Here is a 24,018-nt window from a genome sequence, read left to right on the forward strand (position 1 = left end):
CCACATACGGTGAAAAACAAACAAACCATAATATCCAGATATTTCTGAAAGAATGGAGTTGAAAGCTTATAATAAAGATAATAAAGTTTAGGAATGATGTTTAAGGATTCAGACTAAAAAAAAGCTCTGCAGATCAACTGCAAACCACCTCATGTCGATGGAGGTGCTACGCAACTTGTGACCAGCAGGTGGCGATGTCGCAACGCTGCTCGTCGGTAAGTAGGTGTTGCTGTAACGCTTCAACTCTGTCCACGGCTGTGACGTATTTCCTGGGGCTTGTGCGGACCACTCAGCGGCTCACCAGAGGGGTATCATGACTATTTATAACCAGAAATTCTCTGTTATTAAAATTGCAGTTGTTTCGCCGTGCTGTCGTCGGTTCTAACACCGCGCCGTGAGACAACATCAAGCCGGGTCGAGCAGTATGTAAATGGAAGCTGGTAAGTTGAGCCGTTTGTAAGTTTCCGTCAGCTCTGGTTCGGATTTGGACTTGTTTGGGCTGCGTGGCTGCTGTGAGTGTCGTGGTTTCGTGTTTGGAACCACCAGGACCCTGACCTAGAGCAGGATCTGTGTGGTATTGATCCAGGTCGCTGTCAGTTGCGTGTAGGATCGAGGGGGTCTCTCACTCATGCCGAAGTGACGTCGATTGCGCCGCGTCCGGTTTGTTTGTCGGCTCCTGCTGGTTAGCGGCGATAAACCGTGTTGTTTTCTGATTAACGGCTCGGTCGGAATGAGTTGTAGAATGTGAACAAGTCGGAAATGCTCAGCAGGGGCGGATGAGAGGAAAAGGGGAGGCACCTGTGAGACGGAGCAGGTCTGCGTTAATCACGGCACTCTTTCAGACATATTTGTCTAGCGGAGGAGTCACCATCGGAGCCTCCTGCCAAGTTATGACTACACGTTGTTGTCACGGACTTAGGTGAGTCAACTGACCGAGAGCTTACAAGGGTACCCCCCATCAGCTGATCCATCTAAACCCTTCCAGTTTAACTTTAGCTCCCAGACATGGTAGTATTTGCAGGCCTGAGCGTGAGAAGTTTTCCTTTTCCCTTCCTGAGCAGTAGTTAATCTCTTCTGGCTTCAAACGTTCAGAGAAGGAGCTGCTGTCACCTCGAGCATCTTCGAGCAAACTTTTCTATCACTACCACTATTTTACTCTGATATCTCAGTCATTATGGAGATGGTAAAGTCTTAAACATTGGAAGAAAACGGGTTGGGTAATTTATTGCTGAAATGTGCTCCTTAAAATGTTTAAACCTTGGTTCATATGATAATGAAAAACCCCGGAAAGTCATTGAATTTGAAAATAGCAACTTCCAGGCCTGGAAGAGTGTTTGAAAAATAACTAAAGCCTGAAACTTTAGGAAAGGAATTCAATAGGTTTGACAAATATCTGGTTTATGTTGTTCACCTGATGAATGGTTCAGTAGATTTAATGTTGAAACTTGAATCTGTTTAATTTATGTTGTGCCACACCTATCGCTTGTCTTTAATTTCAGTTAAGAGGATTTAAATTTTGTAGTTTTTATGCTTTCAGTGGATGTGTGTGTGTGTGTGTGGATGAAGACATGGAAGATTTCTGAAAATGTATTTGTTAAAAATGTGAATGAACACTGTAAACATGAGCTGTTTCATGAGGCTTATATTTTATGTGGCAGATTGACTGCAGTTGATGCTTTATATTATTGCTTGGCACATCATAACCAACCCTTCACACATCTGCTGTGGGCTCAGTTCAGGTGTAACCTGTTCAGTTTTACCGTATATTTTACCTGGAGAGTGTGTGTATGCATGTGTGTGTGTGTGTGCGTGTACAGCTTGTGTTCGTGACACTGTGATTTTACCGCTCCTGATAATTTCTGCTTCGACAAGGTTGTGAGCTTGAAATCTGAGTTCTCAAGGGCTGCTTATAGTATCTTTAATGATGAAAAAAATAGTGTCCTGACATGCAAGGTCCTTAATGAAGAGCACACAATCTTAGCATAGACGGAGGAAAACTCAAGAGCCATTTGTGCCATTGAAAATATTGTGGAAGTGTCTAATGAAGCATTAATGTTGACACTGCTGCAGGAAGCAGGAAGACATCGCTGTTAGTTGTTGTTGGTGTTTGCAAGCACCCTAATTAGCTCAGCTGATAGTCAGGCTATTAGAACACAGATAGGCCATAATGCAATGATACTGAATTAAACATTTACTCTGTGTGTGTGTGTGTGTGTGAGTGAGAAGATTATAGGGCTCTATATTTTGTTATCTTTATCCCCTGTGTGCAAATTGATGAAAAATAACCTGCTTGCAAATTTTAAAACCCAACATCTAAATTGTAGAGATGGATTTTGTACTCACGGAAAAGCAAATGGTAAAACCTAGCTCTTCAGGGAAATACACTCTAAATTAAATGCCTTTATTTGAGGGTGCACTGCAAATGGTGCGGTGAGGTTGTAATAAACAGATGCTGTTTTTTGACACCTCTTGACCGTATTTTTGCAGTTCATCCTTTCCAAAGACAAACGTTTCCGCTGTCTTGTTTCCTGATTTTTTTTTTTTTGCCATTGTCTTTCATCCACCAATGAACCCGAAGCTCTGTTTTTGTTTTGAAAATTTAAATTAATGATTCATTGTGCCAAACTCAAAACCAGTCTCTTTGAATGTTCCACAGACAGAGTTCTGATCATGCAGATACATTTTTTTTTTCTGAAATGCCATGAATCCTGCTTTCTATGTATTATTCAGCTTGTAGTGAAAGTCATCCATATACTGAGAGAACTCTCAGGGGAGAAGAGAATATTCGGATGTTTGCCTACACAGGGTGTTTTTTTTATGATGACCTTTGTTGGGAGATGTTGAAATATAGATACACGATATGATTCACCCTTAAATGCAAATGCTAGAGAAGACAAAATTCACATCTAAAGCGTCAGATCTAATGTGCTGCTTGTAGATATGTACAGATTTCTTTTTTTAATTTCACTTCAAACCAAGCATATTGAATAGGTTGGCATTTACCAAATCATTTGCTGAAACACCCTGATTTTTCCCTCATGCAAATGAATTGTCCACTGAGCCGCCCCTGACCACCTACACGTGTGGAATATTTGCATCGGTAATTCAGAGATAGACGCAGAGAAAGCAAAAGCGTTTTAGCTTGTTTTTTGCTAGCACAGCATCCCTGGTCTATCTGAACTCTGCAGCAGAGGTAAAAAATTTCAGAGTACTCGATGCAAATGAACAAATGGACTTTTAAGTATATTAATGGTGTTCTGGGTCCTAAAAGTCTGCGTGTGGAACAGGGTGTTAGGGGTAAAAATCATGAGGTAGGTGATTTTAGATCTTGGTAGTGGTTTACATCATGATTCAAGAACTGCACTGTCAGCTCAAATTATTCGAATATTTTTTAAAATTTGATTTAAAACATTCATACAAAAACAGCTGCAGAACAAGTTTCTCTACATCTTCTTTGGTTGGATGCATTTCTCCTCCACATTTTTCATCAGTCTTCTGTACAGAACAGCCACATGTTTTAGCTTGGAAATGACTTAGTTCTGTCAAATTTGATGTAAATGTTGTGGCCCGGATTGCAAATTTCCTTTTATCAGGTCAGTCTCTTATGGTGAGAGTGAATGTCTTTTTGTCAGATGGACACTCTTTCTCCACCGGTTGTCCTCGGGGTTCTACTGTTCGCTTTTGCTCTGTACACCAACAACTTCAGAAGCCAGCATGGGGACAATCACATCCTGAAATGAGCTGATGGTAACAACATCATCAGCCTGCTAAAGGCAAGTCTGAGCTCAAGCTGGTGGTTGATGAGTTTTTTAAGAGGTGCAATGAGTCCCTCTTCCAATTAAATATCCCAAAAACATAGTCATTAATTTTTGGAACAAACCAGCCCTCTCGCTGTGACTGAAATTCACCAGTGGACTTTCTCTTGTTTTTGAAGTCTTTCGTCGTGTCTGTACTTACACTACAAGTGAAAAGGCCTTGAGAGGTGAAGTTGAGTGGTCGGCTTTGTTCTTGAAACGTTGAGCCTCGTTTGTGGTCCCTGGCTCTGATCAGGAGTATCTAATAATGATTGTTAGGGGACCAGGGTTTAGAACAGTGGACGACCAAAATCCAGAAGGAATAATAGTGGTCTGGGTGTTTTTGAGAGAGCTTTGAAAGTGGCTGGTGGTGTCTTTGACCACAGGTCCTCTACAAGGCCTGGTCCATTTTTTTTACTACTTAATTCTGCATAAGCATGCCCTGGAACTTGTTTGTACTCTGTTCTTAATTTTGCACATTTTTTGATTTTTTTTGTTGTTGCCCTGACTGCAAATCAAGCATCCCAATTGAACAGAAATCTCTATGGCCCATGATGGTGTTGCAGGATGGAATAAAGCAAAAGCCCAGTTTACTCCAGGCAGCGTATGTGTGTTACATCTTTGGTGTTTTATTTATTTTCCTCATCGGAATTCTATAAATGGTTTTTCTCTGTCTATAATGTCTGGTTCAGTTCTAGCTGCATCTCATTAGAGTCCATGACGATTACTGAACTTGACAGATTTTGTGCCCGTTTTACTGAAGGAGACCAAGTGAAGGTGATGCAGAGCTTGAGAAATCCAATCTTTGTTCCACAGAAACACAAACTCTGTTATGATTAAGGCTGCAATGATACTTAAGCATTTTATTACTGTACAGTCTTTTCTTCAGGCAGGAATTAGAGTTTTTTGTTGTTGTTGTTGTTGAATATACATGGATTTACTTAATAATGTAAACATGATCATTTTCTTTTCATCAGTTTACATGAGTTAATTCCCAAATGCAGTCTGCGGGCTGTTTGAGAGTACGCTTGCTGATATATTGATTTCTCGAGTGTCCCAAAGAGTAAGCCTGCAGTGACTATAGTTTTTGAGTTGGAAGTGCCTTTAATGTATTTTCTTCTGCATCTCATTAAAATCTAAACAACGAACTGATGATGTGTAAACAGTTTCCTTTTTAAACTGTCCTGATGAGTCTGGTAATGAGGCCGGTATTATCATTTGGGTGTAATGATACTTTGCTAATTGTGATTTGCTGTATTTTTTTCCTGTTATAATCTCACTGTCTGACATATGGTTTCATTTACTGTGGTACTGCTAAAGACCACTCGTGGTGCTTTGTCTCTGATGAACAGCAAAGTAGTAGTGCACGGTGGGTGGTTTTAACACTGACGTTAAAAGCGGTGGAGCTCTCAGATGAGGTCATTGGCATCTGTACTTTAAAGTCAGGGTGTCCTGAAATCAGAGGTCCACACTCTATGTACTTGTTGCATCAAAGGACAGAGGACAAGGTTGAGTGAGTTGCACCATTCGATTTATCTCTGGCTTTCTTATCTGTTGTTTTCTTTTAAGCTTCTTTTCATTGTATGCTCTATTTTAAAATGTTGACTGATCTAAACCTGATAAATGCTGTGACAAATTCTGGCTTGAGCCCTTCTAAAACCTCAAAATTAAGTCAGGAAATCACTTGCTTGCGTTAGTAGATAAATAATAAGCATGTAATGAATGTTGGGTTTGACTCATTGCCTTTAAAACAGGACAAACATTAGAGATCTTATCCTTGTGTGTGCTTTCCTGCATGATGAATTTCTTATTATGCACATTTCTCTCAAGACATCAGGATAGAAGGGCCCAGAAAATTAATTTAGGCCGATTTTCATGTGTTTACGAAATGGGCTTAACTGAGGTTGAAGAAGGACTTTATAAAAAGCTGCGGAGGGATTTGAATGTTTGCATGATTAAAAAATGGCTCATTTGTTCTGTTTGGTTTGATATAATGAGTTAATTTTTCATGTTTTTATTCATTGTTTATCCATTTTAAGATGGATTCATCCTTCCTTAAAGTTGATTTTTGTTTGTTAGTCTGATGTGAAGTTAACAGATGTTTTTCAAGCATTGACAAAATGAACAACAGTTGAAATGCTCGGTGTGGAAACTGGTCGTGTCCACCCTGGAAGCTCGCCGCTAATATAATAGTGTTACCTGTGTTCTCATAACACTGTGAAAAACCAAGTCTGTCTTAACCCTCCACACATGTTTCTCAACAACATTCTTTGAAAACAACTCTGCATACTTTGTGTGAGAGCAGTAGAAGGTGTTCTCAGCACTTTTTAATTGCCTGTTGTCACCATACTCCATCTGACACCTACAGTAGTTGTACAATTGCCTGCAAAAGAGGTAATTACTGCTTGGCGTGAAAGATTGTGCCATTAAAAACAAGAAAAATGCGTGTGTGGCTGTATTTGTTAATCGCATGTTTATTGCTGAAACAAAGGTTAGCGATGTGAGTTGTTGTGACAGTGAACCGTCTTCGAACACTCTTTAAAAATAAATGTATTCTAGTGTGTACTTCTTTTCAACTAAAAATAAGAGTGTTCACTTTCCTTTGTAGTTAGTATCTACTTCTAAATTCAAATAGAATGAAACATAAAATCATTTACTTACACTACACATTTATTATTAATGAAAGTCCATCCAAAAGTCCCAAAGTGTCTAGAGCCAGCAAACGTTTGACATTTTTGTGTCCAAAAAGCCTGAAATGATTAAGGGATCATCACAGTAGTTAGAAATTAGTGTCTATTTGATTAACTAATTGGTTGTTGCAGCTCTAGCTCACTTGAAGTAGTTTAACTACAAAATGAAACAAGTTGTGTCCTCAGTTTACTGCTCTTGTAACAAGAGGAAACAATGCATATTTTGATAAGTGAATATATATACATTCCCATTAGAAATGTTGCAAATAAATTTTAAGTATTCTTTCATTAAAACTTAGGCTGGATGGAGTACACAGATCAGCCAAAACATTAAAACCTGTATTAAAGCTCTCTTGATGATCCCTCCTGTCTTCTGCAAAGCAGTCAAATTCAGGATTTAATAAGTATTGTTGTTCCTATATGAGGCGCTTCATGCACTTGGTTGGGCATTTCATTGCGTATTGTCAATCTGAAATAACTTGGTAGTAAGTGTACAAAACGACAGTTTGAGCATACATCCCAGCTGCCTCTAATGCATCATTCTGTCCTGAAAGGAAAGCGTCTGGGGAAATTATGAGAAGCTTGTGTGCTCATTTGAAGTCTGGAATAATCGCCCCAAGAAAATTTTAAATCCACAGTTCAGTCCATCAAGTGGCTAAACCTGGAGATGAGTGATAATAGAAGACACTTACACTCCTGAGAACAAGAGAAACCAGTATGGCTGCATATAGAGAAGTGCGGAAGACAGAATAAGAGGGCTGTATCCAGTTCAGTCTCCTCAGGGTTGCAGTACAGTCAGACTTCCTCTCAACAGAGTCCCTCTCAACACACTCGGTTGACCCTTGTGGCTCAGAACAACAGTGCAGAGGCAAACTAGTTTCAGCTGACAATGGCACCATGAACTGAGATCTGCTTCTGTGGTTTTCCTGTCTAGTTGATATATTGCTTTATCCTATTCATAAGATATCCTCGTAGATATTTGTCCTACTGCTTAGTGATAACACATCAGCACATCAATCTACATGTCACAGAAAATAACCACACACAAATCATTCTAATCAATCAATAAATCAATCAGAACTTATAAAAAATTTGCTCCGATCACAAAAAAGGGTATGAATATTTTTTTTGATGAATGAAACCGTTGGTAACTGCAGATGGCACACACAGAGCGCAAACCTCTTCCAAGGTGAAATGATGTCATCAGATCGAGATTCAGTACCGGATCAATTCCAAAATTCAATTGTGTGTCATTCTATCAGCCTTCCAAATTTCATCCTAATGCAGCCACAGCATTTTGCGTTAACCCTCGACGAGACAGACGCCAGATGCCAGTGATTACATTTCCTCCTTGATGGTGGTACTAATGCTACACAATAAAAAACAAATACTATTAAAAACAGTACACTGGCAATTATCTTGTGGTCCAACAGTCTCTCCCTCTCTCCATGACGCAGTGTGTATGTTTTCTCCTTGACCACAGCCAGTCCGTGAGTGCCACTGCTGCCTCAGACATTTAAACGCCGCCCTAGAGTGGTTATTTCACCTCGCAGTGAGACTCAGCATCCATGGCGTCTTCTAGCTTTCCGACCGCACCTCTCCACCTCTGCTGCCAAACCAGTTTACCTCAGCATTTCTCTTTCGTAAGCTTCTTTTAATGGTCCCCCCAAGGGAGCGTAAACGCCACAATTTGCTGCTGTGTGTCTGACCACAACATCAGGCCTGATGTTGATGTACTGCTCAGTTTCCTGTGGGATTCTCAAATGCCTGGACATAGCTGGCCAGCAATGTGCCTGCTCAAAACTGTTGTGACTGACTGTTGTTGCCTTTAACACCGTAGCCAGTAAAATGCCTTAAATCTAAAAACTATTTTGCACCAAATATGTTTATTGCTGCTTCTGTTCTTTTAATCAGTTATACAAGCAAATACAAAAGGGACCTCAAAATGAGAGCAAGTGTTGTTTGTTTGGTCTCGTGAATATTTTCCCACCATAAATCTTGACCTGGCTGAGATATAAAGCCTTCTATTGTGTCTTATTCTCGTGGTAGGTCATAAGGAGTGACTCAAATGTGAAACCAGCTTTCAAGACTTGTATCTAAAATTGCTTTTATACATTTTCTCCTCACTTTTCTGTTTTTCTGTCCAGGTAAGCTGTGACTGTCCCCTTCTTTGTCTCTCCATGCACCTGCATGTACCGTGGGCAGCCCCGGCCTGTCGGAGAGGCACTGTGCTCAGAGACCGTGCTGCATTAGGAGAACACATGGCTTCCAGCCCTCCATCTCCCTTTGTAGGGAGATGCAGGCTCAGGCTGATGGAGTTGCTTCTCTGGTTTCTGGTGGTGTTGGTTGTTTCTGGACTGGAACCAGTATTGGGTCAGAAGGTCTACACCAACACATGGGCTGTCCACATTCCTGGAGGTCTGGAGGTAGCCGAACAAATTGCCAGTAAACATGGTTTCATCAACCATGGACATGTAAGTACAAGTTACATATCTTCTGGTATTTATGATTACTAACCCTCATATAAAATAATCTGGAACTGTTGCATCATCCTGTTGCAGCAGATGTTGCAAGAGGCAAGATTATTTTCTACAGAAAGCTATTTCTTTCCAGTCATACTTATTCCTTCCTGGTTGCTGAACACGTACCTTCTGAATGGAAAGAATCTTTGTTGGTGAACTGGCTACAACAATCGCTGCAGTTAAAATCTAAAGCCACTCCCATTGCCACATCAGATCTGTCAAGGCATTACTGATACATAGATCAGCTGAACAAACACCTCTCTGTTATCATACACTATACTCTTCATTTTGATGGTCAGAAGATACGTGTTGATCAACTGAGTAGAAATTGAAAGATTAGAACTGCGTTGCTTTTTGTTCCTGATCCTTTATTCTGGAATGTCATTAGAAAAGCTGAAATGAATCTCATGGGCAGTTCAAACATGTTTAGGATAAGTCGTTAGTCAAGACACCCATTACAGGTTGTGTCTTAGAGGAAGTGAGTGTGTGTGTGAGTATTTTTTGTTAATTTAATTTTTTCAGCAAGTCCCACAGTCGCAAACCTTTCGTGCAGTGCTGCATTAGAGGGCAAAAACACTGTAATTCTGTAGGAGCTGGACTAATCAGATAAAAAAAAAATAGAAAGCTTTCAGTCAGCTGCTTCTACATAAGCCTTTAATTATTAAGATCCCTATTATGCCCATAGTTTCCCAAAACCAAAGGTTTTTTTGGAACTACTGATAAACATTTCCAGTGTGCTCCAGTGACGTATTCCTCCTTTATGATTTCCTGCTTGACCTCAGTGGAAACCAATTATCCAAATTATCCGTTAAACTCAGTAAGCCATCAACTGAAAAAAATGTAAGCCGTGTTAACGTAAGCTTCTGTAGTAAAGTTTGTCTTTGTCTTCTTTATCTCCATTCTTCATTTCTTTGAATATTCAAAAGTTGTGTATTTCTAGTAGTGGTAAGAACAGGTAAGTAAATGGGAATCACACTTGGCATCTGTGTTTGATGTAGCCTAATTTACATATGAAACATCAGACATACATATATACACATATTCTTCTCTTTTCTCTCCACAAACTTACTGAACTTGCAAAGTATATAAATATGTATGTCCAGATGAACTATCTTATTTTTCCTCAAGTGACATTTCACAGCAACTTCTCACATCCCTTCCTGAATATTTTGTTTTTAAGAAAAGGAACTCTACGCTGGTGAAGCATACCTCTAGACCTACAGCAGGTGTGACACTGCTAAATGTGGATTGTGTGCAAAAGTGTACTGAAAAAAAAAAAAAAGCAGCTAAGCACTGTTGTCATATTGAGATGAAAAACGATGCCTGGTAGAGAAACTCAGCAGCTTCTTGTGCAGGCATTTACCTCCATGACTTCATCACCTTTCCACACAACTGTGTTCTGCATTGCACCATATCATCTTACTGGTGAAATCAGGAATGCTATTTGTGCTCTGTAACACAGCATAAAGACTAATGAGTAATCCTACACACTTAAATCTTTTAACTACGTGTGGCTGTGTATAACCAGGAATCCAGACAATGAAGTCACACCAAGGGTACTTAGACAATCCTGCACTGGCAACCAGGAGCTGTGTGCTTTGGCCTGTTTAGGTCACTTGGTTAAAACAGAAATTCACGGTTATGGTTCTGGCAGTGTGGAGGAAAAAAAAAAAAAAAAAGTTAGAACATTGATTAAATCATCCATGAAGTGTCCTTGTTCTGCCTGTTTTCCACAAACAAGGTTAAGCTGTATTGGACGACATGACCTGGTTGCAATAAACTTCAGAGTAAATTACATGAAACAGTCACATGTTATTGTTACACGTTCCAAAGTACGAGTGATGTAATGACTAAAATAAATCAAAATACTGTGATGTTCTGCACCACCCTGATTATTCTCTGTCACTGCTCATCGATTAGAATGAAGCCATTAACAAGCAGATCTTTTAAGCCTTTTTTTGCTGATGGGAAATGAGAAATGCTTCTGGTGTGTGCAGGTGCTGGAATTGGGAAGGAAAGCTTGAGGGGAGGATCAAAGACTGCAGCTGGGCAGGTTTTACAGCTCTCAAGAGGGCTGTTTTTATTTTGCCTTCACTCATTTTGATAATATAGTATTATTCTATACACCTGCTACGCCAAACATTTCAAATCTTTATGTTCCTCCGTCATGATGCTTGGAGAGGCCTGTGATATATCGTAGTGCGGATGTGTTGAAGGGTTGGGCGCCGTTCACTTTTGAACTAATCAACAGCTGGGATTTCCTACCGGTACCTAACAGTACTTGTCTCTGGTACTTATGTAGCAACAAAAATGTAATTCTAATATAATAAATTTCCCATGTTTTGTTCATGTTGGTAGTACTGAAAGAAGTACTGAAGTTAACATTGGCCAAGGCGGTAACAAAACGCGATGGTGTATCCAAAATCAAATCAAATAAGAAGCTAATTAATAACCTGTAATGTTACATGGCGAAGTTGATGCCAAGTCCTCTTCAGGTCTTTCTTGTCCACAATGCAGACTACAGTCAACATACAACTGCTCATGTTAGCTGCAGGTGTGCTGCCAATGTTGCTGTCTAAATTCACTGCAGGAGACTTTGCTTTGAAGCTAACAAAAACCATGCAATCATCAGCTTTTAACTGGTGTTTCACCAGGTGCTTCCGCCAGTTCGATTTATGGCCAGTTTTGCATGTTACATTGCCAATGTTACAAAGAGCATTGTAACCCTAACAATTTCTGAGAAGTGTTGCTATACTACACTGCCGTAGCCTCACTGTAACACTCGGTTGAACAAGCTGTAGGTTGTGACGCAGTCACGTTCGCCCATCATGTTGCTTTCAAATCAGAATGTCTCTTTTTCTCTCAGTTTACTCTGTGTCATCATAATGTGTTTAGGTACCGAAATGTGTTGCTGTTGATTTTACATTATTTGGTACTCTGTTGTACCAACATCATTTGATCGGTACTCTTAAAAGTACCCAGTTTGGCACCCGACCTTAGTGTCACATGGATTAGTTTACTTCATATAAATAGCATTTCAAGGAAATAATGGTAGGTGGAGCTTGTGTGTCTTGCATGCTGTTAGATGTTTTGGACCATCTTTATGTCAGCACTAGAAAGAAGAGGCTGGAGGATAACTTGCATCATTGCAGATTGTTTTTACAGACCAGTTGTTCATTCTTGCAATACTGTTATTCCAGCTATTAAATGCAGTTTCTAAATTTCGTGATTGTTATGCTAATTGAATTTTTCTTTATCAGATACAGGATTGTTAGTTTGTATTTTGCGAATATGATGTGCCTGATCAGGTTTGCTGTGGTATGAAAGTGGTTTTTAGCATGTTAACAGGATTAGAAATCGAGATGACCATTAAGTCAGATGACCCTCTTTGTTCAACAATGAAACCATGTGAGGCAGCTCATCCCCTGGGTTCAGTTATTTCTTCAAGGTTGTTGTGACGTTTCAGCAGCAAAAATCAATCAAAGTGTGGTAGCCAGTAGCATTGTTGTTTTTTTGTGTTTGTCAGGGAGGAAACTTGCCCATACAGCAGCGAATACTGTACAAACCCTGATACACTGAGTGCTTTAACTGTCCTGGTTGAGTTGTAGCCCCTCATTGCATTATCCTTTTGCTCAGTTGTCACTCGGCTTTAAATCTCTACATGTGCAAATGGATTACACCTATCACTTTGGCTCCACTTCTTGATTTTAGGTCCATTTTTAGAACAAGGAGAATAATTAAAACTAAGTAATAAAATCAAGAAACAGCTGACTTGCGTTTTGTTAAATGGGTATTAATTGCAAACTTGCATTTCCGGATGGTTATTTTACATTTTAAAGACCTCCTCTTGCTCACATCATCAGACTTGCGCTGCACTTTTTCTCAGGGAATATAAATTTTTTGCTACATCTGGATAAATCGCGCATCCATTATTCTGGTGTTTAAAGAAGGAGCAAAGCACGATTACAGTGATTAACATTAGGAAGAAGCAATAAGAGCGATACATTTGATTAGTGAACACAGAATCAATACAGTGTAATCTCAATAGATTTAAGGTCAGGGACAAGATCAGAGGCTTAATTAAAAAATGCATCAATCACATTCATTGTTAAGACAAAAGGTCTCTTTAAGTTTATCTGTTAAACCTGACTGGTGGGTAAACTGCTCGGTGGATTTTTTTCAGTGTTTTTAGGTCACTCATATTTTAAAGCGGCGTGTGTCTGCCTGTGGCCTCAGGCTTTTACCATTCATTCTATCTTGTATGCAACTCATGAATGCCCCTTTTTGATGATGAGGCTTGGAGCCGCGATATTGAACTTGTTCTTTGCAATGTTACAGCAGGATTACCTTATGTTCTACATTTGTACCATGTACTGCCAAATTAGACAAAGGACTATAACAGATCAGGTGAGTCATCTATTCAATAAAACATGGTCACAGATTACTACAACCTTTACAGAATTTATTTTTTTTATTCTTACCTTGAGAAAAATGTCTTAGATCTGACCAAAACAGCTCATATCCCGAACAAATCATTAGAACACCTTTCTCAAACCTCTGAAACTTTTGAAAATACCCCTAACAATTCTTCAGATTTTTTTTTTTTTTTGGATGAAACAACCAACAAATGAAATATTGAAATAAGCGTTAGATGCGGCTCTACTGGGTCGTCTGCCTGCACAGAGCTTGTGTCATGTGAAACTATTGTAAAATATACTTCAAATGGTAACGCTCTTCCTTCTGGAATATAAAACTAGTTTTGTTTTAATTTTAATGACAAAATGATGTTTGTTGAATAGGACTCATTAAGTTTTGAGTTTGAAAAAAAGATTTTCCTTAGATTTTGCTTTTGATTATTCATCACCAGAGCTTGAAGGGAAAAAAAAAAAAACGGTGATAAATAACTAATCTGTTGCAATCCTCACTTCAAAGCCGAAATGCAGCATTTCTCAGCAGCTTGCCACTTCCCTTCTTGTGAACACTGCTGTCTGTTACTGTGGCGGTGGATAAAAAGGGCAGTGTTCAAAATCTTGAGTGCATATGGCTGCCCGGTTTAGAGTCCTGCTGCCTTCATAACACGCTGCTGGTTCACCCCAGGGCTTTTCATCTGATCTGTACCCTCACTGTACTGCATGACACCATCTTGGCCTTTTTCTGCTATCTTAACGCGGCAATTTCTTTCCCTTTTTGTATGTTGTTAGGTCCTTTAATGAAGTACATTAATATTCTGTCCAGCACAAGATTAAAGGAACAAAAGGGGTAGATATCATCTGTAATTGTGATGAAATACATGAAATGACACTCTCTCACTGACTCGTGACAGCGCGGCTCTGAAAGGCAGGTTTGTAGGTTCACTTTAATTTAGCTAACAATTTTCTCAGTGTTTCAAAAGATTTGGTCTTATCTCTTCCTTCCATGACTGCTGAGTTCCTCTCACATGCTGCTTAAAGAACCATTTCTCAAGAAGCCTTGTGAATACCAACATAATGTGATCATTTATTTTTAGATATGAGTTTTAATCTGTATTCTAATACAATGTAATGTGGAGAAAAGAAAATATTAGTCATGCAGGAGGATTGACTTGGTGATCTATGTCACAATGAAGGGCTTTAGGACTGGGTGATATGACCAAAATCTCTTACAATGACATAGCACATTTTTTTCAAATCGGTAAGAAAGTCTGTGTTAATTGATGTTGAGGAATGCACAACGGCCTTATACGACATGAAGTGATTGCGTAAAGCGCTGATTTGCACTATGATGATATTTTTCTATTGTCACGCGATTTATGCTATCATATCGCAGCCGCACTATGCTCAATATTCTGGATAACAGATTTAAGCTCGATTACGGTGATACACTGGATAGCATTTAGAGAACACATACAGCCACCAAAGTAGCTGCATGGATACCCAGTGTATATTTTATTCTAATCTCACTTATTTTGTCAGTGTTAAATCTTAAAGTTGTATTTTACATCACTGGTTTAGCGACATCTACTCATGCCTCCTTGTTTTTAAGAGAATTGCATTTTACATAGGTTTCCTCATCAATTTCTCTACTTTTAATGATGGTTTTCCTTCTCATCTCGAAGTTAATTAATTTTTTTTTTTTTTTTTGCTGAATTCTGTGAAGATCTGTAATTATGTAGACTGCCACAACTCCATCTAGAGACTCTGCTGTTCTTAGGCTTGTTGATGAAGGCAAAATTATTTCAGACTTACCTCCCTGTTGAAACTCCAATTCAAGGTACAACAAATGTGGATTAGTAAGCACGGTGAATGAAAGGCTAAAGGTATGAAATCCTTAATTGGACTCTAGAGAAGTGAAGCTATTAATTGGAGAAGCAGGGGGTTTGAAGATATTTCCTCGAAAATCTTCTAACAGGATATGATTGGCCTAGAGATGACAAGAGAAGAAAATGCCTGCTGAGCCCTGCAAGGAGCCGCTCTGCATGACTGGCACAGTCCCACACAGGTGTTTCCTCTTTTATGTAGTGTATCACCATCAAACACAAGCAAACAATTCTGCCAGAGACAAGTCTCATCAACACCTTTTATAAACCCTTTATAAGAAATAAATTTGCGCCTCTTTGCTTCTAGCTGCAGCTTCCTGTGGCAGAAAGCCAGTCGACGTCACTCATCCTTTTAACATTCGAGTGATCATTACTTCCAGGAGGTGCAATGACGAATGATGCTCCTTGAACAAAAATGAAACCATGTCAGTAAACAAGAAAGGGGGAGTTTATTTCTGGGGAAAACAAAGATGTGTTTTATGAAAGTCTAATGTAAACAAAATAGGAGCCATAAACTAGAGAAGCCCAGTCCATTTAATATCTTGTAGCTGTGGTGGACCGATAGTACAAACATCACTTCATCACTATGAATGTGACAGATGGCTTTGCATCACCGTGGGAAATACTTGCCGTATTGGCGAAAAAATACATTCTGAAGTGAACCTATGAATATGTTGGTAATGTCAATCTATATATTCCTGATCCTACCTCAGTCAACTGATACACAGTCTGCATTTAACACTAACGGATGGACGCTAGTTCTTCAAATAGCACTGCCATTCCTGTGTATGCAGGGATTAATATACCCTGAGGGCTTTTCCAAATGCCAACGTATCTCAAACACACAAGCTATAGATTTCCACTTTTAAATATTTTATTATACTTTAAGCATGTTTTGTAAGCATGTTTACTCATGCAATATCTTCATTAATCTTTAATGCACCACTCTCTGGCCTACTTTAGCCAGTGGGGTGTGCAGCCCCATGCAACCAGCATAGCATGTCCCTTGGAGATGGCATAGCTTTGAAGTGCAGTAATGATAACACTGCTAACAGAGTTCATACTCAGAACTGCTGGATTCAGGCCTATTAAGAAGCTGGAGTTTTCGTCCAGAGAGGAATGTATCTTTTCTCATCTTGTGATCGTTGATCAGCAGCAGAGTGCTGCATGTCTGCAGTGTCTTTGGTCTCGTTGCCTTTGGTCCTTGTGTTGCTGAGAGGGAGTGAGCGAGAGAGAGAGAGAGAGTCTCCCTTTATTCAGCACTCTGGCCTCTCTCACTAAGCAGACCCAGATCTCACTTCATCTCAGTACAGCTGCTCTTCTTTGAAAGTTAATGAACTGCAGAGATTGACTGATCCTGTTTTCTCTGCTGTAGAACTTGGAGTTATATAGCGAGATTTAAATACCTAAACTATTACTGCCACGAAACAGTAATGTTATTTATCTAAAATAAAGTCTCAAATAATAATAATCAAAATCAAATAATACTTAGTTCTTGACTTTATAGGAACAAATAGGCATGACCAAGATTGGAAAGAAAGGGCTTATCAGCGATTGGTGTCTTTATATCTGTCAGTGAACTAACATGCTTTGTTGTACCTTGAACAACTTTTATTTAACAATTTAAATAGGAAACTTTGCAAAGTTGAAATTGCATCTAAAATATCCAGTAACTTCACCACATGAACTTGAGTGTGTCAGCACTATTTGGCAGATGTTGTATTGTGGTATTTTCGTAGCTTGCATTTGATCACAACAAATCCACACAGAGCAAGTTTTTGTCAACAAGCTCGAATATATCCATCTACATTTTTTTCTTGCACTTGGTCAGAAACCATAATGAGTTGCCTTGCGGTCGGGTGATGACGAAATATAACATGGAACTGTTATTGACTCTTGAAAAACTACGTATGCCACAGCTTTGCTTTGTTATTTACACAAAAATAAAAGTTAACACAGATCAACAAGTGCATATGTGTTTTGCTGACAGCTTTTACCCCCCCCCCCCCCCCCCCCCGCGGTTCAGCTTTCTTGAGCTGCAGAACAAAAGAAATCACGCCTCTTACTTAACCTATAAAACATGTTAGGCACCTCCTAGATTGTCTTTAGTTCCTTTTATCCACTCCTTGCTTTTTTTAGACAGAGGTGACACTCGGTCAAGACTGTCTCTCAGGTGCTAGACTTTGGCAGTTAACAAATACATGTGTGTAGAGTAAATGCAATACTGCGTTAGTGAACGTTTGTATGTACTGAGCTTAATTCTAAGCTCTGTTTCCCTCGGGAACCCTTCATAGAGGGAGGAACCTTGTTGGTTTAGGTACCCTATTTAACAGCCACAAACTAGATCGGTGTGTTCACCATAAACTTTAATGATGATGAACCACAAACATGGTGAGAATGTAGGAAGGCTACATGCTGCCATTGTTCAATTGCAATTGGTTATTTAGTTTGCCGTACAAACAAATGTACGTTCGTGTCCATCAGGACCCAGGCCCTCATTGCATCTAAGCACCCTTATGGTAACAGTTCACACCAAGATGAAGCAATAATGAGAATCAGAGGTGATTTTATAGCAGCAAATATGCTAATTTATTCTGTTGTGGAGAACACGCTAACAGCAATTGTTTGTGATAAAATTCCCTCTTTTCTGCATTCCAGCCAGCTAATCATACCAGCCCTTTCTACTAGTACAACTATAGTTACATTTCTATTACTATTGTGATTTTTTTATTTACTTGAGAATATTCATTTCAATGACCTATAGATTTCACATAGGTGCATTTTCCATACAACAGTGATGTAAAAACAGAGTTCCACAACCCTAACAGCAAGGAATACAGTAAGTGATGTGCTTTGAGGGGCGTCTGTGTCAAACGCTAACGGCCAGTAACATTTATCACTCAGAGATTTATTTTTTGCAGCTCTATTTTTATCAGGGCTTTCATTGTAGGTGAACAACTGATGCCATTTTGTAACACTTTTTTAAAATCTTTTTAAATAAATGATTTTGTGTTAAAGGACACTGCTTCAGGTCAAACTAATAATTGCTATCTTTAGAAAGCTGCCTGTAGTTTGACCCTCAATAGTAGCAGCCCAACATCCCGGGAAGACAAAAATGGTGTGTATCCATGTTTTTGGACACACATAATGAGGATAAGATCATATCTGGATGGAGACACTACTGACTGCACTCATGCTCTTTTTTAAACAACATACTGAAGAAAAGATGAAAACAATAAGCTGGTCAGCAGGAGGCCGTCTCCTGCCTAGAGTAAAGAAGTGAACACCCATATCGCCGAGGGTCCTGGGAACTGCAGCAGCAAAGGCCCAGCAGCACAGTCATTACTCTGCTCTCCCACAGAGGAGCGATGGGGGCTGGGATGGAGAAGTACCACACACAGGTCACAGGCTGTAACAAGAGCCAGATGTGCTGAGGGGACATGAAAATACATGGACATGCACCTCTTGAGTGTTTGAATGTGTGCATGTACGTAAACACTCTGAGTAGGCTGAGGTATGTCAAGAATGTCTGCGCTGAAATGGAAAAATGGCTTGTTTGGTATTTTCACGTGTGATGGGTCTTATAGTGGCAGTTGGCTAGAGCTCATAAATGAATAGTTTTAAGATCAAAAAGATATATTGACTTTTTATAATGCCAACACAGTATTTCACATTACCAATGTTGTCAAGTGGCATCTTCTATGCACCTACCTACATTTTTAGGCTCTATCCCCCACAGGAAACTTTGTTGTATGTTATCTCCAAAATTTTCTTCTCCTGTCACCTATATCAACCCAAGCTTATGATGGTCCAGAGTTCAAACCCTGCACTAAAACCATAAATTTGGGTGAGGACATTAACACATTACTTTAGGAAGGAAGCAAACTCAAGGGGCTGTTAAACAATGAGCTGACGCATCTGCTCCAGTGGCTGTGAGATAAGACAATGGTTACACTGGGTGGCTTCCAGGTGCTAAAACGTGCTTGTTGGTACGGAATTAGATCTGGATTAACAAAATAAGAGAAGTAAATGCATTAATCCTTTTAACAAGTGAGTTTTAATATGAAATGCTTCAAGTCTGCGGACTAAGACACACACACATCACGTACAGATTGGGGAGGTGGAGCAGTCATTCTAGGTGCAATTTGAACAGGGCTTAGATCTGATAAGCCTTTTACAATGAAAACAATGAGATGAATGTTTAAAAGCCTGCATGAAAAGGTGGTAGTGTGGGAGGAATGTTGCATTTGGGTGGAGTTTTTTATGACGGCTGCAAGTGATTTTTTTTCTTCTTCTTCCTTGTAACATGAGTCCTGCTAAGCTGTAACAGATCTGCAGTTTTGGTCTGTTGGGTTGTGCTGCAGAGTAGCAGAGATGCTGGATTTAGATTTCAGATCACGTGTCGTTATCACTTCCTGGTTGTTAAGCTACGCTGGATGGCCCATTGTAGAAAACAGTTGTATGTTGGAGGATTTTGTTTTCTTTTCTCTGGTAATTTGGTAATTTTTAAAGTGATGGCTCTTGTGCCTTCTCATTCAGACTGTCTTAGAATTCTGAACTTATCACCAAGTGCCTCTAAAGTAAATAAACAAACACCTCTTTATCGCTGTTTCTTTGTTGCTCCTTAAACTCCTTCTTTGGAACTCTGCATTGCTAACAGAGCAATATAATGTTTAATGTTTCCAGTAATGTTTTGGTATCTTGCCAACTTGGCAGAAATAGTTCCTGAATGTGCTGGAGGTAGAGTTATTTTTCCTGATACCCTTTGAAGCTGTGTGTTTGTTCTTCCAGGATGTTATATCATCTGTTTTATTGATGTGACAGCCTCGTCAGGTCTCTCTGGGTTTTCACTCTCCATGGAAGTCCGTGAAGTTGGCGGGTGTGAGTTAGGCAACAGTGTCACAAGCACTAAAACACAGGATTTCTTTCTAGGTCATCTATTCACTTTAGCAATATTATTGTGCCTGGACAGTACCAGCCACTCGTGTGCATTGTTTGAGTGTGCTGATGTAAGCTTTTCATCAATGAATTGTAACCCCCCCCCCAAAAAAATAAGATGGCTGTGAAATGAATTCCCAGATTCCTGCTACAGAAGACAGAGTTAATCTTCTTTATTGTGCATGAAGATTCTGCTGATTTGAGTCAGGCTGACTAAATTGGATGCATTCCAGTCACTTCTTAACCGTGGGGGTTTGTTGCCTCTGGGTTTTCAGAATGGGAATAAAATGGTATAAATGACTGTTCTCTAACTACTGGGAAAAATGTGTAGCAGTTGATGGGAAAACCCCGGTTTTAGCCAAATGTCACTTTATCACACGGTCCCAAGTAGTGGGGTTGATAAGTTGTTTTTTTCTGACCAGCAGCTCAAAATCCAGATGTTCTCTTTGGGAAACAACTTTTTTAAACATTCGGCAGTGTCTGAAATGAACTTTTCACTCACTGACCAAAGATACTGCGTAGGGAATCTCATTTTAGGAGGTTAAAAAAATAAATTCTCTTTGTATCAAATGTACCTTCATTCTGATTCATTTAATCTACAAGATGAATTTTCCTGTCATTTTCAAAATCAGTCACAATAATTTTGGTGTATATTGTATGTACCAAAGTTTTTACAAGTTTATTATTAAGTACAATATAACAGCCTTTCTATAGATCCATGTCATGAAGATTATGATGTTCAGTTTTTATTGAAGCTCATCAAGAAATGTGTTTGTTTTTCCAACTGTTATTTTGGCTGTGTTTTAATGTGTTGGCTGATCAGTATAGATCAACAACTAACTAATTCAGGTCTGAATTCCACTCCAAAAGCCTTAAATGACTTGATCCTGTTTTTGTCTCTGGTACACAGAGCACAGATGCACTGAAAATCTTAGCTTTTTGTCATCATTATCTATAAATCTCCATTTCTTTCTTTCTTCTTTTTTGTCTGTGCTTCCTCTTCCTTAACCTCCTTTTCTTGTTAGTGATTCTTTGTTTAAAGTTTGACTCGTGCCTTTTAAATGTCTTCATGCAACAACTCCGTAATTAGCCTAATATAGGGAGCAGCAGGCGGATGACGAGCAATACTTTTGAGAAGGGAGCAGCAGGCGGATGACAAGCAATACTTTTGAGAAGGAACTAATGTCCTGAACTTTAAAACGTGCTGCAGCAAAACTAGGAGTGCTTAGGGTGTTTTTTTTTGGGGGGGGGGGGGGGTGTGTAAGTCAATGCAATGTGCTGACACAGAGCACGGGACAGAAGTAGCACACCCATAAACGACACCAAAAAAATGCAGCATAGACTGCATAGTTTTTTATTACATGACTATTTTAGTACAAACATCTACCCAGCAGTGCATTTGAGAGTTCTGAGATTTACTCTCCTAACAGGATATCTACCTGTACTTGATGCTTTGCACGTGTTCTTTTGGACACTGTTCTTGGAGTACGTTTGAATTTTTTGTAGGATTAATAAATGATACAAGCAGTTAATTTAGAATTAAACCTTTTGGTTTTCCCAGCTCTCTCAGTGTTTAAAACAAGCTCATTTTTACATTAATATTGAGTTGGAAAGCTGTCCCCACGGTTAAGAAAAGGTGGCTTTATTGTTCAGCATCCAAATACTTGTTTTATATCATGAATGTAAATATGTACACCAAGTGCACAGGATACACCAGAGAGGTTGTTTTGTGACAAGTGTCCATCTGTTTGGACGTGTTTCTCTGGAGGCTGCTTCAGCTCGGGAATGTTACCAGTGTTTTGGACAGGATACTGTGGTGGCTATAGTTGGTGAGCCTCAGTGACTGGCTCTCATTCCGAGGGCAGTGGTCCAGACGGTCTCTGCCCTTGTTTCCTCCGTCTTTACAGCTGTATTTCGCTGTGGCACAGTGGAGAGACTCCAGCTCACAGGTTTCCCCGAGTCTAGATCCACCATCTCCGTCTCTCCAGTACACAAACTAAACCAAGAGATATGCAATTATGGTACATTGCAAATAGCTGAGTCCTGAGCTGAGTTTAGCTCCAAGGCAAGGACGCTCTCCCAACAAGTGGGTTTAGTGTTTAGTCCACTGCCTCCCAATGCTTTCCAGACCTTTACACACAAACTCACACACAGACACAGCCTTTAGCCTTTTATTATCCTCATTTTGCATCAGGTTGTCCAAACTGATCGTGAACTCAGACTGCTCCTACATATTTCTCCAAGTTACAGGAAGCAGGATTTTTTTTTTTTGTAGTCACTGTTACCAGTTGAGGGAGCATTTAAGGTTCATCCTGACCTAATGTTTGGCTCATAATGTCTTTCTTCATTCCTTCAAAGTAATTTCATGCTACGAAACATGTTTATTCCTAAAAATGACACATTCATTTTATTCAGTACTCATTTTCATTTTATCACTAGACTCTGTGGCCCTCAACTGCACCAAATGCACTATATTCGTCCTAACAGCATTATTCAACCGCTCCTCGCTGCTCGCAAGTGAAACAGTAGAATCTCACAGCACACAAATACATCAAGAAGTGTAAGACATTTAAGCTTGAGCAAATGTCAATATGACTCCCACAACTGCCAAAAATGATAGGGATCAGGTTTAAACCAAATTGAAAACAGGTAGTTTCATGGCCTTTGTTGAAAGTGTTTTCGAGTTGAAGTGTGGACACAACCGACCATGATATCTGCTGTTACAGAGGCGATAGCAGGCACGTAGTCCCATGTTACATAACACATTAATCCAAAACGTTTATGAATCTGTGCAGGACTGATCATATCGATAACGTTCGCCCATTAACAGTGTCCATGTAGGCAATGAAAGCTTGTCAGCGTCACTGCTAACTCCCGAACATTTTTTCATTTTGACCCCAAATTCATCTCGTCTGCATTCAAGGAACGCTCTGTTTATCAAACTCAACGCCAACTGAAAGATGTCAGTGTACTAGAACAGACTGTCGCTGCCCTCCATCTTGCTTTCTACTGTTTATTTTCTCTGATTTTCTGTGTATTGACTGAGTTTGTGATGTTGAATATAACATACCCCAAAAAATAATAAAACAACATGGTAAGGCAACTCCTTGTCTACTCGCCACAAAATCAACCAGCTTGTTGTTTAATGTGTTAAAAAAAACAACAACCTTCAGATAGGTTCAGTGGGAAATGGTTATTCCAAAGAAACTGGGCAGAATGGCTGATGCCAACCTAAAGTATCTACAGTACACAATGTAGAAAACATGGATGCAATCTCAGAATTTGATGGTACAAACGTAATCAACTATAAAACACGGATTTTGCCAAAAAAGTGAATTCAGCTCATGTAAGGGTTTATCTGCAGCAGACTATTTGAGAGAAGAGGTCAGGGGATTGATAAAACTGAAGGGAATTTACATGCGAGTCTTGAGAGGGTTGGTTGCTGGGGAAGCTTCTACACTCACTGTAACAACATTCTAAACAGTCGGAACTGTTTCATAATTGACTGTATGGAAAATTTTGAAAGCGCTGCATCATTAACATCTCCTCCTTTTTGACTGATCACATCACGAGGAGGTCCTGAAATTTTTACACGGGCTGTAAACAATAATGATGTGTTTTTGCTGTCATGAAATGTCAAACACAAATGACAGAGACTGCTGATACACACCAATAAAGCATTGTGATAGAAACCTCTGACAGTACAGTGCTCTTGTCTGGGTTTGTGTACCATTGTCACTCTCTGGGCTTTGATGACAATTTTACGTAGTCATCAATTT

General features: G+C 39.5%; 1 protein-coding gene across 4 annotated transcripts in view; it reads left to right on the forward strand.

The window, feature by feature from the left end:
- Positions 1 to 269: 269 nt before the first annotated feature.
- furina (furin (paired basic amino acid cleaving enzyme) a) overlaps positions 270 to 24,018 on the forward strand; it is an 80,118-nt gene continuing 56,369 nt past the window's right edge. The window contains exons 1-2 of one of the 4 annotated variants that reach the window (XM_086184667.1): positions 270 to 440; positions 8,632 to 8,958. In XM_086184667.1, the coding sequence (XP_086040793.1) occupies positions 8,665 to 8,958 (294 nt within the window). In that variant the 5' untranslated portion in view covers positions 270 to 440; positions 8,632 to 8,664. Of the gene's footprint in view, positions 441 to 710; positions 920 to 5,209; positions 5,308 to 8,631; positions 8,959 to 24,018 lie in introns of those variants that run through there. The other 3 variants (XM_086184659.1, XM_086184676.1, XM_086184652.1) reach the window with 3 other exon arrangements.

Source organism: Aulostomus chinensis, chromosome 2 (assembly GCF_037954235.1).
Source record: "Aulostomus chinensis isolate RoL2024-O1b breed Wild chromosome 2, RoL_Achi_v1.0, whole genome shotgun sequence".
NCBI lineage: Eukaryota > Metazoa > Chordata > Actinopteri > Syngnathiformes > Aulostomidae > Aulostomus > Aulostomus chinensis.